At 45.2% G+C, this 16,534-nt stretch overlaps 1 protein-coding gene across 3 annotated transcripts in view; it reads right to left on the bottom strand.

Annotated features, from left to right (window-relative positions):
- The window catches only part of LOC122539550 (putative ATP-dependent RNA helicase DDX60), a 167,207-nt gene that overhangs the window by 91,970 nt on the left and 58,703 nt on the right, over nt 1-16,534 (bottom strand). For 2 of the 3 annotated variants that reach the window (XM_087974154.1, XM_087974161.1), the window contains 6 exons: nt 16,037-16,186; nt 12,055-12,160; nt 11,845-11,972; nt 10,141-10,322; nt 6,479-6,734; nt 3,527-3,708 (listed from right to left, as the gene is read on the bottom strand). In XM_087974154.1, the coding sequence (XP_087830280.1) occupies nt 3,527-3,708; nt 6,479-6,734; nt 10,141-10,322; nt 11,845-11,972; nt 12,055-12,160; nt 16,037-16,186 (1,004 nt within the window). The remainder of the gene's footprint in view (nt 1-3,526; nt 3,709-6,478; nt 6,735-10,140; nt 10,323-11,844; nt 11,973-12,054; nt 12,161-16,036; nt 16,187-16,534) is intronic. The other variant, XM_087974160.1, reaches the window with a different exon arrangement.

The following is a 16,534-nucleotide window of genomic DNA, read 5'->3' as shown; positions in this document are numbered from 1 at the left end:
ATTATAATCTATGAATAACTGTTATCCCTTTCAATTGCAGCTATAAAGACCATGTATTTTTATATTTGTGATTTCTGAAACTGAAATGAGAACAAATTGTTTTGAAACCCAGTGATTTACAAGGATGGCTTTGTGATTTGAAAGGAATTCAATGCTTATTGTGAACCCTGTCTGTGTAGCTGTGTTCCAGCAACGTGCAGACGAACTGGAGCCAATGGGTAGTGAAGCTGATTGGTTTATCAAAGAGGGGCCAGTTATCAATGACAAAGGGTCTTCTGCCTGGCAACAGCTATGTGATTGACTGTCAGGTAGCTGAGCAGGTTGGGCTGTGAGCAAGACAGACAGAAGCTCGTTCAGGCCAGAGGAGAACCCAGTAGATCTGTGGCAGCTGGGAACTCTCAGTTCTCTGTGATATGCCACTTTAAACCTGAAGAAAACCAGCTTATCTCTCCTTCAGCAGATGCTCCAAGCTGTAAGTTTGAGTTAGATAAATGAAAGATCTTTCATAAGTGACCCAGCTACCCCGTGCCTCTTACAAACAAGTAGAAACATTCGTAAAAAGGAAGGTTGAGGAAAAATCTCCGAATCAACAAAATCAACAGATCTTGTGAACAAAACCTAAGGAACTGTTTTACCAGTTTTCCCTCCACCCAAGTGTTTTTGTTTCTTCTCTGTGTGTGTGTGTGAGAGAGAGTGAGTGCATGTGTATGTATCAGTGTGTGTGCGTGTGGGTGTGTGCATTTGTGTGTTTGTATGTGGCTGTGTGAAAGTGTATGTATCTGTGTGAATGGGTGTGTATGTCTGTATATTAGAGTCTATGTGTGAGTGTGCATGTGTTTGTGAGAGAGAAAGTTTATAAGAGGTGATTTTCTTTTGTTGTGTTCTTAGAGAGAGCGAGTGAGTCTGTATGTATATGAGAGACAATGTGTCTGTATGTGTGTGAGTGTGTGTGTGTGAGAGACAGAAAGTTTACAAGAGGTGATTTTCTTTTGTTGTATTCTTTGCTGCCAGTTTATAATTGTGTACTTGTAGCTAGATTCCAATAAGCGTTATTAAATAGTGATTCCTGTTCAGTACAGAAACCTGATCTTTTCTCTCAACCTGGGTCTAAGGATCCAATAGTTTGATGAGTTTGAGTTTTTCTTTCAAAAAAACTTATCTGTGATGACTCCAGGAATATTGGGGGTTGATTTCCAGCACATTACCCAGTGAGGAGTGATACAATCTATGTACACAGGCTTCTCAGTCACTTTTAAGTTAAAATAACTGCCTATAAAGCAGTTAACTTAAGGGCCTAGTGGTAATGTCACTGGACTAACAATCCAGAACCTCAGGTTAATGTTCTTATTTAGTCTGGCCTACATGTGACTCCAGGCCCCCAGCAAGGTTGTTGTTTCCTAATTTCCCTCTGAACAATTTGGAATGGGCAATAAACGCTGCCCTAGCCAGCAACCCTCATATAGTGTACTAACAAATAAAATACTGGAGATTTGTTCAGAAACAAAATGATTAACATTTTGCGTCACTCTCTGGTTGTTACAGTAAAGTTTTCAGTTTGTTTTTAATGAGCCAATTTTGGGCAATTTACAGAGAGGAAAAGAACTGAAATTGAAGAGGTGACTGTGGTAGAGTTCAGAGTGGTGTAAATGAATAATATCGCCTGGAGGAGAAGATTATAACTGTTTCTCTGGCTGTGGTCCACTACTTCAAGATAGCCCATAGAGGCTTGAAGCCAACTAAACGATGACTACACATCAAGCTGGTAGAGTTAGGCTGTGGTAATAATGTAGTTGGACTAGTAGACATCACCACACGCTGCATCCGAAAGGCTAAGAGCATTGTGGAAGACCCCACACACCCCTCACTCAAACTCTTTTCCCTCCTACCATCTGGCAGAAGACACTGGAGCATTTGGTCTCTCACGGCCAGACTGTGCAACAGTTTCTTCCCCCAAGCCATTAGGCTCCTTAACATAGTTAGATCAGACTCTTTCCCATCTGAAATTCTTTGCATGACTTTGAATTGCTGCTAGAACAATGTCTATTATTAATCATTCTTCTATTACACTGTAACTTGTGTGTTTTGTACTTCTCAGGTACGATTCTGTAGTTTGTGCTGTCCATGCAGCACCCTCGGTCCTGGCGGAAAGTTGCCTCGTTTTTACTGTATCAGTTGTATACAGTAGAAATGACAAATAAAAAGCTACTCTCTCTCTCTCTCTCTACTCTCGTAACTTGTAGCCTCAAGAATTGAAGAGATGGGTTCAAATCCCACCAGAGCAGCTACTGGATCTCAAATCCAGTGCTGGCGATGAAGACCACAATCTATCACTGATTAATTTCGAAAGCATTTAGATAAAGGTGGCAAGGTGCTCAGTGGTTAGAACTGCCACCTCACCGTGCCAGATACCTGGGTTCTATTTCAGCCTTGAGTGACTGCCTGTGTGGAGTTTGCACATTCTCCCTGTATCTGCGTGGGCTTCCTCCCGATGCTCCCGTTTCTGCCCACAATCCAAAGATAAGCTGGTTAGGTGGATTGGCCATGCTAAATTGTCCCATAGCATCCAGGGATGTGCAATGGGTGGGTTAGCCATGGGAAATGCAGGGGTTACAGAAATAGGGTGGGATGCCCTTTAGAGAGTTGGCGCCAGATGTGATAGGCCAATTGGCCTCTATCTGGACTGTAGGGATGATATGAATGCAGGTCTTGCCGGTGGTAACCCTTATCCCAGGAAAGAAATTTAAGGAATGGGTTAGATAATCTGGCATTGTGGTAGCTGATGTTGAGAGAGACGTAAATATTGGCCAGAACATCAGTGATGCAACGCAATCTTTCATATCAAACTAAGAAAGCAAAAGGAGTCTCTTTTGTTAAATTCATTGCTGGGATCGCTGAGTAGATCAGCATTTATTGCCCGTCCTTAATAACACTGGAGACGATGATGGACAGTCATCTTTTTGAACTACTTTCATGTCAGAGGGCAGTTAGATGTCAGCCATATTGCTGTGGGTCTGGACTCACATGTAGGCCAGACCAGGTAAGGACAGGAGGTTTCCTTCTCCAGAGGACACTAGTGAACCAGATGTTTTTTAAATGACAATTTGCAATGGTTTCCATTATTCTAGATTAGAGTGGTGCTGGAAGAGCACAGCCAGTCAGGCAGCATCCGAGGAGCAGTAAAATTGATGTTTCGGGCAAAAGCCCTTCATCAGCCTTTATTCCTGATGAAGGCCTTTTGCCCGAAACGTCGATTTTCCTGCTCCTCGGATGCTGCCTGACTGGCTGTGCTCTTCCAGCACCACTCTAATCTAGAATCTGGTTTCCAGCATCTGCAGTCATTGTTTTTACCTAATGGTTTCCATTAGACTGGCGTTGTAGTCCAGAATTTTTGTTGAATTCAAGTTTCTCTGTCAGCCATGGTGGGATTCGAAACCACGTCTCGAGAACATTACTGCGGCATTCTGGATTAGTAGGCCTGTCATATTACCACTCAACACCACCAGCCCTCTGAGATACTGAGCATTACCTGTTCTTCGTCTATCATCTCCAGAACTGTATCTCTTAGGTTCAGGAATCCCAGATTTTTGAGGTAACGCGCCAATTCATTGAGTTCTTTAGGGCTCAGCTGATCCTTATGTCTGTACAGAACACTATGAATTCTTCGCATCAAATGCACTGCGATCTTCACATCTGTTGAAGCACCTGCACCTCAGGAGGAAGAAACAAATAGCATTAAGTTTGATTTGCTTTAAAATTCTGTGAGCTTTGGGCATCATTGACAAAGTCAATGGTTGTTATCCATCCCTTTTTGAGTTTGAACTGAGTGGCTTGCTCGGCCATTTCAGCCAAGAGTCAGTCACATTGCTGTGGGTCTGGAGTCATGTGTAGGCCAGACCAGGGAAAGGAAACAGATTTCCCTCCCTAAAGGGACATGGGTGTTTTGGATGACCGTCACGGAGACTAAATTTCAACTCCAGATTTTAGAAGTTAGAATTAGACTTAGAATTAGCTTTATTGAGTACAATGAAAAGCTTACAATGCTGCCTTAGGTACAAATTCCCTAGGTACAGATTATTCAGTGACAAAATCTTAGAAAAACAGAGAAATAAATAGTCCAAGCATTGCAGAAATAAACGTTTCAGAAGTATGGTCTTCCAACCCAACCACACTGGCACCAGGTCCACATCGGGTCTTGGCTTCAGATTATGCCAGGTTTTACCTGGAGGTTTGTGAGGCTGGGAGGTCACAGCTCAAGACTGGGAGACCATCCTGAGGCCACAGCAGCTCAAGATTTATTAATGGATTTAAATGTGACCAATTGCTGAAGTGGTATTCGGCCTCACCATGTGCACTGAATATTAGCCGGGCCCCTCTGGATTACTCGCCCCTCTCTAAAATCAATTCAACAGTCATTCAACAGCTTTTACTTCCCTCCGTCATTAGTCCACGCAATGGATGATATTATTGTGCTCGTCAATCTGAGGGTAGACTCCGAGTCTGATAGGGATTCCAGGATCATCCTACAGTCTCTCACCTCATCAGCAGGGCCCTGCTCTGTGAGAGGCTCAGTGAGCTCACTTGGCTGGGTTGTGATGGACAATGATGCCAGCAGCATGGTTTCTATCCCCATCGTCGGCGGAGGCTTCCATCAAAGACTCTCCATCTCACATGAGGCATGGAGACCCTCGGGTTAAATCAGCTGTCTCTCTGTCTCTGTCTCTCTGTCTCTCTGTCTCTCTCTCTGTCTCTCTGTCTCTCTGACGAGACAGCAGCCCCATGATCTGGTAGGACTCTACAAGTATCACCCGCTATCCGTAAAGCGTTCCTGTGAAACCTTTCGCAAGCCGAAATGACGCAAAGCAAAGAAGTATTCACTTACATGGGAAAGATTTCACCTTTTTTCATAAAAATAAAAATCCTCTTTGGATTTTTATCGGTTAGTGTTGGCCTTTCTTAATAACAAAGTGCCATAAAATGAACTTTCAAAAAGTGGGGGCTAACTGTACTTTTACAGGACAGAAAAACCATGAGTGTACTTGAAAAAGTATTGTTCCCTTGTAAAGATAAAGCATTTCTGTGGGCAACTCGCTTTATTGGGTGTAGAAATATCAGACCTAGGAATCAAGAGTGAGCCAATTTGATGCTAAAGGATCTAGTTGCTCTCCAATTGCTGTGAGTAACAGCGCACAAGTTTACAAACCCAGCGACTCCTCTGGTTTCCTTGACCACACTTCCTCACACTCTTCCTTCTCCAAAGATTCCATCCCGTTCTCCCAACTCGTCCCTCACATCTGTTGGAATGGTGCCACCTTCCAGGAGACTGACTTTCTCCTCAACCAAGATCCTTCCCCTCCCCAGTGTTATCGACCGGGTCTTTAGCCATGTCCAACTCATCTGCTGACCTTCTGCCCTCACCCCTTCCACTCCTTTCCAGGACAGCAACTGGGTTCCCCTGTTCCACCTCACTGGTCTATAGGATCATCCTCTGCCAGTTCCTGCGGGATGCCACATCCAAACACATCCCCCCCCCCAGCGCTGGTAGCATTTTGCAGGGGCCATTCCCTCGGTGACACCCTGGTCCATTCCTCCACCACCCCAAACATTTGCTCATCCCTCTGAAACACATTCCCGTCCAATCGTGCCCGTTCACCTCCGCCTCTTTGTCCAAGGCCCCAGACACACCTTCCAGGTGAAAGCAGGTTTCACTCGTACTTCTTTCAAACTAATCAAACTAATTTATCCACCACTCACACTGTGGTCTCCTTTCCATTAGCAAAACCCAGCACTGACTTTGTGATTGATTCATAGAATAGAATCCCTACAGTGTGGGAACAGGCCCTTCGACCCAACAAGTCCACACCGACCCTCTGAAGAGTAACCCACCCAGACCCAGCCCCCCCCACCTGATACTTACCTCTGACTAATACACCTAACCTACACATCCCTGAACAATATGGATAATTTAGCATGGTCAATTCACTAAGCTGTACATCTCCGGACTGTGGGAGGAAACTGGAGCACCTGGAGGAAACCTACGCAGACACGGGGAGAATGTGCAAACTCCACACAGACAGTTGCCAGAGGCAGGACTCGAACCTGGGACCCTGGTGCTGGGAGGCAGCAGTGCTAACCACTGAGTCACCGTGCCACCCCATTGAGCCACTGTGATGCCCACTGAGGCATCATGCTGCCCTGTGGAACACCCCCACTCTGTCGGAGTGACCCCTGACCTTCCGATATCAGTTTCTCCACCATGTGACCTGGAGCTTGACACTTGCAAGAGAATGTTTAGGGTTAAACCGAAACAAAAACACAAAGAACTTGCATTGCAGTAGCACCATTCACAACCTCACAACACGCAGGCCTTTGACGGCCAAGAAGGTACTTACAAGAAGAAAGCTTGGTTGCCATAGGAACCTCGGCAGCCATTTTACACAATATTACACATCATTGAAACCGAAGTGACTGTCGTTCTTACCTTTAGATCTGCAGTGTTCAGCCCAAGCCTTGTAGCAGTATTTACTCGCCTCCATCTCAGCGGTTACTTTCACACTATCACTGGCACAGGTCTGCAGGAACCTCTCCAGAGTCTTAATCCCTTTGTCGATATCATTGCTCAGCTCCTTCTGAATTGAGTCTTGCAGTGAGCTCCAGCGTTCCTTGGCCTTTCTCTCCTCTTCTTCCTTCTTCTTCTTCTCATGAGCTTCGATGATGAGTTCGGAACTTTTCTTCTTCTTTCTCAGAGAAAGTTTATACAAAGCATGTTAGTTAGAGGGGGCAAATTCATGGCTGTTAACATTAGCTTAACATGTAACAAAATTGTGGAGCATTGTGTAAACTAATGGCCCTTAAAAGAGTTAACCTTAATGTTGGACTAGCTCTACCCAATCTGATGGTATCATACACTGTCTTCGAGTGGGAAGAGGAAGTCCTGATGTTCATAAGGAGTAGATTTATTCAGGTAAGCTCCCAATGGCCCTTTGTAAATATGTCTCTCCGGTAATGTAAGTTGGCACTCCAGCCCGGCACCGCCTTCCTGACCTGCAGTCTTCTTCTTGACCTCTCCGCCTCCATCCTACTCCGACCTATCACACTCACCTTGACCTCTTTCCACCTATCACATTTCCAACTCCCCTCCTCCAAGTCCCTCCTCCCTACCTTTTATCTTCTCCTGCTGAACACTCTCTGCTCATTCCTGAAGAAGGGCCTGTGCCCGAAACGTCGAATCTCCTGTTCCCTGGATGCTGCCTGACCCGCTGTGCTGTTCCAGCAATAAAGTTTCAACCATGCAATAAACCATCTTGTTAACTAGGACAACTGCGCCTTCTGTTTGAACTCACCTGTGGCCTATTCTCTCACCACTGATTATTAGACAGGCCCCAGGCACGGTATTGACAAAGGAGGATTGGTGTCAGCAAACTATTTTAATCAACCTTTACCCTATGCTACAGTCCAGCAGAGATGACAGATACAATGAAGTGGGAGACTCAGGGCAAATATCCCATGGAGAAACACAGAGAGTGTGAAAAGGTGGATTGATAGAAGCCAAGGGCTAGGGCAACAGGCTTCATGAGACAGTGAGAGTCAGGCACAAGTCACTATGGGCTGTTATCCAGGGACAGGGCGTGTGTGTGTGTGTATAAATGGGTGCGTGTAAGTGAACGTGTAGAAGTGAGTGTGTGTAAATGAGTATGCAGAAGTAAGTCAACATAACATGTGTGTGTAAGTGAGTCTGCATAAGATGTGTGTAAATGAGTGTGTAAAAGTGAGTGTATAGGATGTGTGTGTGCATAAGTGAGTCTTTGTAAATGTGTGTAAGTCAATGTGTGTAAATGAATGTGTATAAGTGAGTGTGTGTAAGATTTGTGTGTGTGTGAGTGTGTGTAATTGAGTGTGTGTAAGTGAGTGTGTATAAATGAGTGCGTGTAAGTGAGTGTGTATAAGTGAATGTGTGCAAGTGAGTGGGTATAAGTGAATGTGCATGAGGCTGTACCTGTGCCAGTCTGTACCCCACATGTGTGTGTATGTGCACGTCAGTGAGGCACCATGCCAGCCCAGCTCCACGGAGATGATTTAATGGGTTTCTCTCTGACAATTGGCACAGGGTCATGGCTCCACCCCCTAACTGGGAGCAAGGTGTGTCTACATAAGCTGCAGGCCATTGCCAGCATGAGTGTTAATTGCCACTTGTCAGCCCGAGCCTGGATATTATCGAGATCTTGTTACTGAAGCAGCGCATGTTCAAATGTACGCGAGAAGTCGTGAATGGTGCTGAACGTTGTGCAGCAGCAAACATCCCATTTCGGAACATGATGGAGAGAAGGTCAGGGGTTTGACCTGCTTGTGATCGACTAACCAGCCTGGAGGAACGGGCGGAAGTAACCAATTGGAACTAGTTGTAGGGGCAACCATTGGGCATTGGTGACTGTCTAAGAACCCATCCTGTCCCTTCCCCAGCACTACCCTCTCCTCTAGCCCAGCTGGGCCATGTTGAGGACTCCAGAGTTTCTCTTCCTGCTTGTCCAGGTGGCAAAGGCATCATCTGCCTCTGGTACAATCCCAGCAATGATGGGGTGCGGTGGTCAACTGGGCATCAACTCACCACGTCAGCCTATCAGTTAGCTGAAGGGCGGGCAGGCCATCTAACAGCTCACCCAACACCAGCAGAACTCCAGCAGGAGGGAACTGAGTGATAGCCATGGCACATCTGCCATCTAACCTGATCTGACCTTACCCACCAAATGACCCCACCACTCTCACTTCTCATTTCTGCCCCACAGAACCCAACTACCCGGGAAATTAAATTAAATCAGGCCCTTTAATGTGTGAGAGTATGTGTGGGATGGGGGGGAGGAGGTATCTGTGTCTGTGTGTGTTTGTCTGTGTGTGTGTGTGTGTCTGTCTGTCTGAGTGTGTCTGCATGTGTGTGTCTGTGTGTGCGCACGTGTGTGTGTCTGTGTTTGTTGTGTGTCTGTGCTTATGTGTGTCCGTGTATGTATGTGTGTGTGTATGTGTGTGTCTGTGCTTGTTTGTGTATGTGTGTATGTGTCTGTGCTTGTGTGTGTCTGTATGTGTGTGTGTCTGTATATGTGTCTGTGCTTGTGTGTCTGTGTATGTGTGTGTGTTTGTATGTGTGTATGTGTGTGCGCTTGTGTGTGTCTGTGTATGTGTATACGTGTGTGTCTGTGTGTGTGCGCCTGTGTGTCTGTGTATGTGTATACGTGCGTGTCTGTGTGTATGCGCCTGTGTGTGTGTCTGTGCTTGTGTGTGCATGGGTGTGTCTGTGTGTGTGTGCCTGTGTATGTGTGTGTGCGTGTGTTTTTCTTTGTGTGTGTGTGTGCGCCTGTGTGTCTGTCTGTGTGTGTCTGTCTGTGTATGTGTGTGTGCGTGTGTGTACATGTGTGTCTATGTGCGTGTGTGTCTGTGCTTGTGTGTGTATGTATGTGCTTGTGTGTGTCTGTGAGTGTGTCTGTGCTTGTGTGTGTCTGTGCGCCTGTGCGTGTGCCTGTGTATGTGTGTGTGTGTGTATGAGTGTGCCTGTGTGTGTGTGTGTATGAGTGTGTCTGTGTGTGTGTCTGTGTGTGTATGAGTGTGCCTGTGTGTGTGCGTGCGCCTGTGCGTGTGCGGGTGCGTGTGTGTGTATGAGTGTGCCTGTGTGTGTGTGTGTATGAGTGTGCCTGTGTGTGTGTGTATGAGTGTGTCTGTGTGTGTGTGTATATGAGTGTGTCTGTGTGTGTGTGTATGAGTGTGCCTGTGTGTGTGTGTGTGTGTGTGTATAGGAGTGTGCCTGTGTGTGTATATGAGTGTATCTGTGTGTGTGTGTGTGTGTGTGTGTATATGAGTGTGCCTGTGTGTGTGTGTGTGTGTGTGTGTGTGTATGAGTGTGCCTGTGTGGGTGTATAAGAATGATATTGTATGTCTTGTCTCTTGCCTGTACCAGTGAATATGGCCTTTGCATTGAGTCGAATACCAGGCTTGGCTCTTTTGTCCCTCTATCATAGCCTAAACACAGTTTCAGGTCTTGCACACATAAGCGGTCACCCAGCAACCAGCCAAGCCCCAGCGAGGAGTCAATGCCTTTCAGGACAAAGGAGAGTTGAAGGGGAAATGGCCAGCGGGAGATGCTGGTGATTGACCTACCGCTGCTTTGCTGCCGTTTCCCTTTCTCGGCTGATGTTGCTGCTTTACCGAGTCATCAGTGACCGCCGACTGACTGGTGACAATTGTCACCGCTGCCTTTTCATCCAGGGATTCGGCATAAAATCGCTCAAATGCAACAAGCTTTTGCTGACTGCGTAGCTGGTTTCTCCATTGCTTTGGATCTTTAACAGATAATAAAGTGGGTAAGATTGGGTTAAATACAAAAGCAAGTCAGATGTTTGACTTGTTAGAAAACAGCATACACTGGACAGACACAGATCACAGCACACTGCCTTGTGCTGATTGACGGGAGAGAAACCTTTTTATCGTTCATTCATTCACTAGGCATGGGCTGGTTAGGCAAACATATCTGCCCATCTCTAACTGCCTTTCTGTGCACGATCAGAGAAAGTGAGGACTGCAGATGCTGGAGATCAGAGTCGAAGAGTGTGGTGCTGGAAAAGCGCAGCAGGTCAGTCAGCATCCAAGGAGCAGGAGAGTCGACATTTCAGGCATAATGTGATGGTGGACTTTCTTCTTAAACAGCTGTAGCCCACAGAAGGTGTACTCACTGCTTGCCACTTGTCAGCCCAAGCCTGGATACTGAGAACTATGAACTATACAAGTTCCTGGATTATTCAAAGAAGCCACAAGGCTTGAACATATCCCTTTTGTTTGTGGAGGACGGGTCCCTGCATATGAATGTGCCTCACCTCTAGAAAGTGTACATCAGCCAATTTACAAGATCCTCGACTTATCTTAAGTTGATTGGTAATTCAGTCGCAGCCAGATGCACTGTGCTATCATCGGGAGTCATATTTAGTAGAAAATACTGCTTTGCCCAAGGCAATGCTGTGGCTAATTGATTGGATTTGCTTTTTTGTTGTTAACTGTACCTAAGTACAGTGAGAGGTTTTGCTTTGCAAGCAGTATAGCAAATCCTAACCTACAAGGTCATACAGGTCACAGAGTGATTGAACGGAGCAAGGCATACAGAGTTACAGCTGTGCAGAAGGTGGACAAAAACAAGAACAACATTCGATTTGAAATTTGAGAGGCCCATTCAGAAGTCTAATAACAGCAGGGAAGATAACTGTTTGTTGATATGTGTCTTTAAGCTTTTGTTTTTTCTGCCTGATGGATAAGGTTGGAAGAGATTAAAACCAGGATGGGAGGGGTCTTTGAGGATGCTGACTGCCTTTCTGAGGGAGTGAGAGGTGTAGATGGAGTCAATGGATGGGAGGTTGGACCGGTCTGTGTGCACAATTCTCTGTAGTTGCTTCCTGTCCTGGGCAGAGTAGCTGCAGTATCAGGCTGAGGTGCATCCAGATAGAATGTTTTCTGTGGTGCATTTGTAAAAGCCAGTGAGGGTCATTGTGGGCATGCTGAAGTTCCTGAGCCATCTGAGGAAGAAGAGGCGTCGTTGTCCATCCCATCTCTATGGGTAGTCCAGGACAGATTGTTGGTGATCGTCACTCCTAGGAACCTGACACTCTCATCAGTTGCAGTTCTGTTGTCAACCAACCAGCATCCTTACTCCTTATAAACATTGTGATCGTCTGAAAAATTGGCATTCTTACATTTGAAGAGTACAAGGTGGAAAGTTTCAGCTTTGTCACTCTCTGCTCAGCAATGTTCATGTTTGCTATGACCAAGAGATTATAATATAAATGTATATACACATATCGAAGATAAATTATTTACTTCTCATTGGTTCCTTCAATTTCTCACGATGCTCTTCGAGAGTAGTTAAGATGGGTTTTTTGGAGTGCCAATGTAAAACCTCATCAAACTCTTTCAGCTTATACTGTGGTTCATGTTCCAGGTCCTCACTAAGGGCAGAGAGAATTATGGTTGGTTATTAAGGGTGAAAACACCAAACACAATATCATCAGCCAGTCATCTTTCATTTACCTGCTCAGTTGTGGCAATTGTTTGAGTAAATCCCCAATGAATTCTTCAACTAATGTTGACTTTATTGGTATTAACCCAGTGGTAGGAATTTTCTGCATGGATGCATCTGGATAAAGGAAAGCGAGAATGAGAGTTGTGACTCGTCACCATAGCGCAGAGTTCTAAGTCAAAGTCATCTCCATTTTTAAACTTATTGGGCTTTTGGAGAATTGGAGGTGACCTTACGCTATTCGCAGCAGCGCAGAAGCAGAAATTTCTGGTGAAACCCAGCAAGCCTGGCAGCTCTGTTGAGAGAGAAACAGAGTTTCATGTTCTGCCAAAGGATCACTGAACTCAGAGTCATGGTCATAAAGTCATATAGCACCGAAACAAACCACAATCCGAACTAGTCCCACTTGCCTGCAATTTGCCCAGATCTCGCCAAACATTTCATACTCATCAATTTATCCAAATTTGTTTTCAATGTTGTAACTGCACCCACATCCACCACTTCCACTGGAAGCTCATTCCACACACATGAAAAAAAAAATTGCCCCTCATGTCTTTTTTAAATCTTTCTCCTTTCACCTTAAAAATATGCCCCCAGTCATAGAGTCCAAGAGTCACAGCACAGAACAGACCCTCCGGTCTAACCTGTCCATGCCGACCAGGTATCCCAACCCAATCTAGTCCCACATGCCAGCACCCGGCCCATATCTCTCCAAACCCTTCCTTTCATATACCCATCCAGATGCCTCTTAAATGTTGCAATTGTACCAACTTCCACCACTTCCTCTGGCAGCTCATTCCACACCCATACCACCCTCTGCATGAAACGTTGCCCCTTAGGTCTCTTTTATATCTTTCCCCTCTCACCCTAAACCTATGCCCTCTAGTTCTGGACTCCCCCACCCCAGAGAAAAGACTTTGCCTATTTATCCTATCCATGCCCTTCATGATTTTATAAGCCTCTATAAGGTCACCCCTCAGCTTCCGATGCTCCAGGGAAAACAGCCCCAGCCTGTTCAGCCTCTCCCTGTAGCTCAGACCCTCCAACCCTGGCAACATCCTTGTAAATCTTTTCTGAACCCTTTCAAGTTTCAGAACATCCTTCCGATAGGAAGGAGACCAGAATTGCACGCAATATTCCAACAGTGGCCTAACCAATGTCTTGAAATCCCTCACCCTAGAGAAAAGATAACTACCATTCACCTGTCATGATTTTATAAACTTCTCCAAGTTTATTGCTCAACCTCCTACACTCCAGTTAAAAAAAAGTTCCACGCTGTCCTTACAACTCAAACCCTCCATTCCCCGCAACATTCGGGTAAATCTCTTCTGAACCTTCTCCAGTTTAATAATATCTGTGAAATGTCAACACTGTTTTTCTCTCAACAGATGCTACCAGACCTGTTGTGTTTGCCCAGAACTCTTGTTTTTATTTCAGATTTCCAGCATCTGCAATCTTTTGTTTTTATTTTAATATTCTTACAGTGTTGGAGAAACTCAGCAGGTCTGGCAGCATCTGTGAAGACAGAAACAGAGAAACTGAAACAGTTAACATTTTGAGTCCAGTAATCCTTCTTCAGGACAGGTTTATCTGTTCTACAGTGCATGGCCATGTGTAATAGTGGTGGCTCAGTGGTTAGCACTGCTGTCTCATAGTGCCATGGGACCTGGGTTCAATTCCAGCTTTGGACCATTGCCTGTGTGGAATTTGCACATTCTCCCTGTGTCTGTGCAATTTTGCTCTGGTTTCCCTCCTATAGTCCGAAGATGTGCAGGTTAGGTGAATTGGCCATGCTAAATTGCCCCTAGTATTCAGGGATGTGGAGGTTAGGTGCATTAGTGAGGGGGAATGGGTCTGGGAAGGTTACTCTTTGGAGGGTCGGTGTTGAGTTATAGGGCTTGTTTCCACACTGTAGGGATTCTATGCTTATATAATAGATTGAATCATTACCTCTCAGTAGCTACGAGTGACTCTTACCAAGTATTAGTGTAATTAACCAGTCTTAAGGCTTGTTCCTTAATAATATAAGTTACCCCTTGTGATTCTAGTATGTGCCTCTTCTGCTGAGAATATATTGGTGGTTAATTGACAGAATATATGAAGAGGTTGTTTCACCCTGTGGGAGCTTCTAGGACCAGGGGCATCAGTTCAGAATAAAGCTTCACACATTTAAGACTGAGAGGTGGAGGAATTTCTTTTTTCTAGTGAGTAATGAATCAATGGAATTCTTTACCACAGAGGGCTGCCGAGGTTGGGTCGTTAATGTATCCAAGGCTGCGATAGAGAGATTTTTAGTCAGGAAGGAAATCGAGGGTTAAAGGGCAAAGGCAAGAAAGTGGAGCTGAGGATTGTCAGATCAGCCATGACCTCATTTAGCGGCAGGGTAGACTCAATGGGCTGAATGGTCTACTTCTCCTCCATTTTCCAACCTTGTATTCACTCACGGGTGTGGGCATCGCTGGCTGGGCCCAGCATTACTTGCCCGTCCTCTAGTTCAATCAGTGGTGCTGAGCTGTCTTCTTGAACCAGGGAAGTCCAGACCTCTGTATACTCCAGTCAAATGCTGATTGGGAAGTGGAACATGAATAGTGTTGGGCAAGAGATACCTGCAGTTGACATTTGGCTATGCCAGGGTAGATCGGCTGCCATCAATTCTTCTTGTAATACAAATTGACACATGAGTACTCATATTAAATGGCGAACAATTAACCACTAATGTGTCCTGTGGATTCCCTGCCCAGTGAAGCAGTTGAGGCTAAGATAGCTGGATCTTTGATCAATAAAGGAATTAAGGGTTATGGTGAGAGGGCAGGTAAGTGGAGCTGAGTCTTTGAAAAGATCTTATTGAGTGGCGGAGCAGGCTTGATGGGCCAGACAGCCGACTCCTGCTCCTGGTTCTTATGCTCAGCAGAAGACCCATGCACTTGAATAACACAATGTAATTAATGATATAATATTAAGACAACTGCTTAAGACTGGTTAATTACATTAATACTCGGTAACAGACACTCTTATCCCCTGAGAGACAATGACTCAGTCTATTATACTTGGTCATAGACTGTATAACCAATTAACAGCTGGAACGGACCTGAAAAAGGGCTACTGGACTCGAAATGTTAACTGTTTCTGTTTCTCTGTTCTTCTCTCTCCACAGATGCTGCCAGACCTGCTGAGTTTCTCCAGTGATTTCTGTTTTTGCTTGATTCAGATCTCTGGCTTTTCTGTTTCTCTGTATTTCCCTGTTGAATTTATGAGTGGCTACTCCCGGCCTCTAGGTTTTATTTCAATATATAAACATGGGAGTAGGCCGTCTGGTCCTTCGAGCCTGCTCTGTCATTCAATAAGATCGTGGCTGATCTTTCGTGGCTGCGCTCTCACTGCATCCCTTAATTCTTTACTGTTCAAAACGTTAATCTACCATTGCCTTAAAAACATTCAACAAGGTAGCGTCAATAGATAAGATGGAAGCAGCGAGGTTATTTCCACTGGAGGGTGAAACTAGGACAAGAGGGCATGGTCTCCAAACTAGGGGGAGCAGGTTTCGGACTGAGCTGAGGAGGAACTTCTCCAACCAGAGGGTTGTGAATCTATGGAATTCCCTGCCCAGTGAAGCAGCTGAGGCCACTTCGTTGAATGGAAACCTCTCCTGTACGTCTGAGCTATTAAATGTTTTCTTGTTACCGTGAAATCTTGTATTACATCGCGCCCCCCCCCCCCCCCCCCCCCACTACCCCACCCTTCCCTGTGCTTCCTGAAATAAATCAATTACACTATCTTGTGTGATAACGCTTTTATGAATGAGATAGTTTACTATGTGACAGGGCAACGTTGCTATAGTTACTTGAGGAATCACGCACAGATGGGACTGTTTAGATGGCTTAGGGGGGTTGTTCTCCTGGATTTTCCTAGATTCCTAAAAGCAGTAAATTATACTCACTAAATGGAGTGTCTAAGGTTAATGAAAAGTAAGAGTAAGAGTGCTGTTAAACATACCTTCAGGCTTTGCTGGTTTCAGAAATACCGTTGAAGTACATGTCACTGGGAAAGCATGTCCTACATCGAGTTCAGGTGATATCTTAGCGACGGTTTCCCAGATATGTCTGTATTCACTTCCAATCTTACTGCCTAACTGGTCCTCTGTGTCTGTTAAACAGAAACCCATGTGAGGGCGATCATTATAATTGTACTGCAGTTACACCTCATCAATAAGCACTCCACACTAATCAGCAGGTATACCTCACAGGATTATTGAACCACTCCAACCACCTCACAAACCAATGTCACAGACAAAAAAAATCATGGCGGATTTTTGCAACCAGCAGCTGGTAATGTACAATGTTTGCGTGAAGTGTAGTCACAAGATTCATTAATGACTAGATGACTGGTGGGTATTTTCAGATGTTGGTTAAGGGTTAAGTCAATTGAATGCAGGACTTTAAACTCACACCATCTCAACTCAGAGAAGAGAGGGCTATCTCTGGGCCTGTAACG

Source organism: Chiloscyllium plagiosum, unplaced genomic scaffold, assembly GCF_037043375.1.
Source record: "Chiloscyllium plagiosum isolate Xiang-an unplaced genomic scaffold, Cpla_swu_hap1 HiC_scaffold_2, whole genome shotgun sequence".
Classification (NCBI taxonomy): Eukaryota; Metazoa; Chordata; class Chondrichthyes; order Orectolobiformes; family Hemiscylliidae; genus Chiloscyllium; species Chiloscyllium plagiosum.
This window is presented reverse-complemented; position numbering and strand designations above follow the sequence as displayed.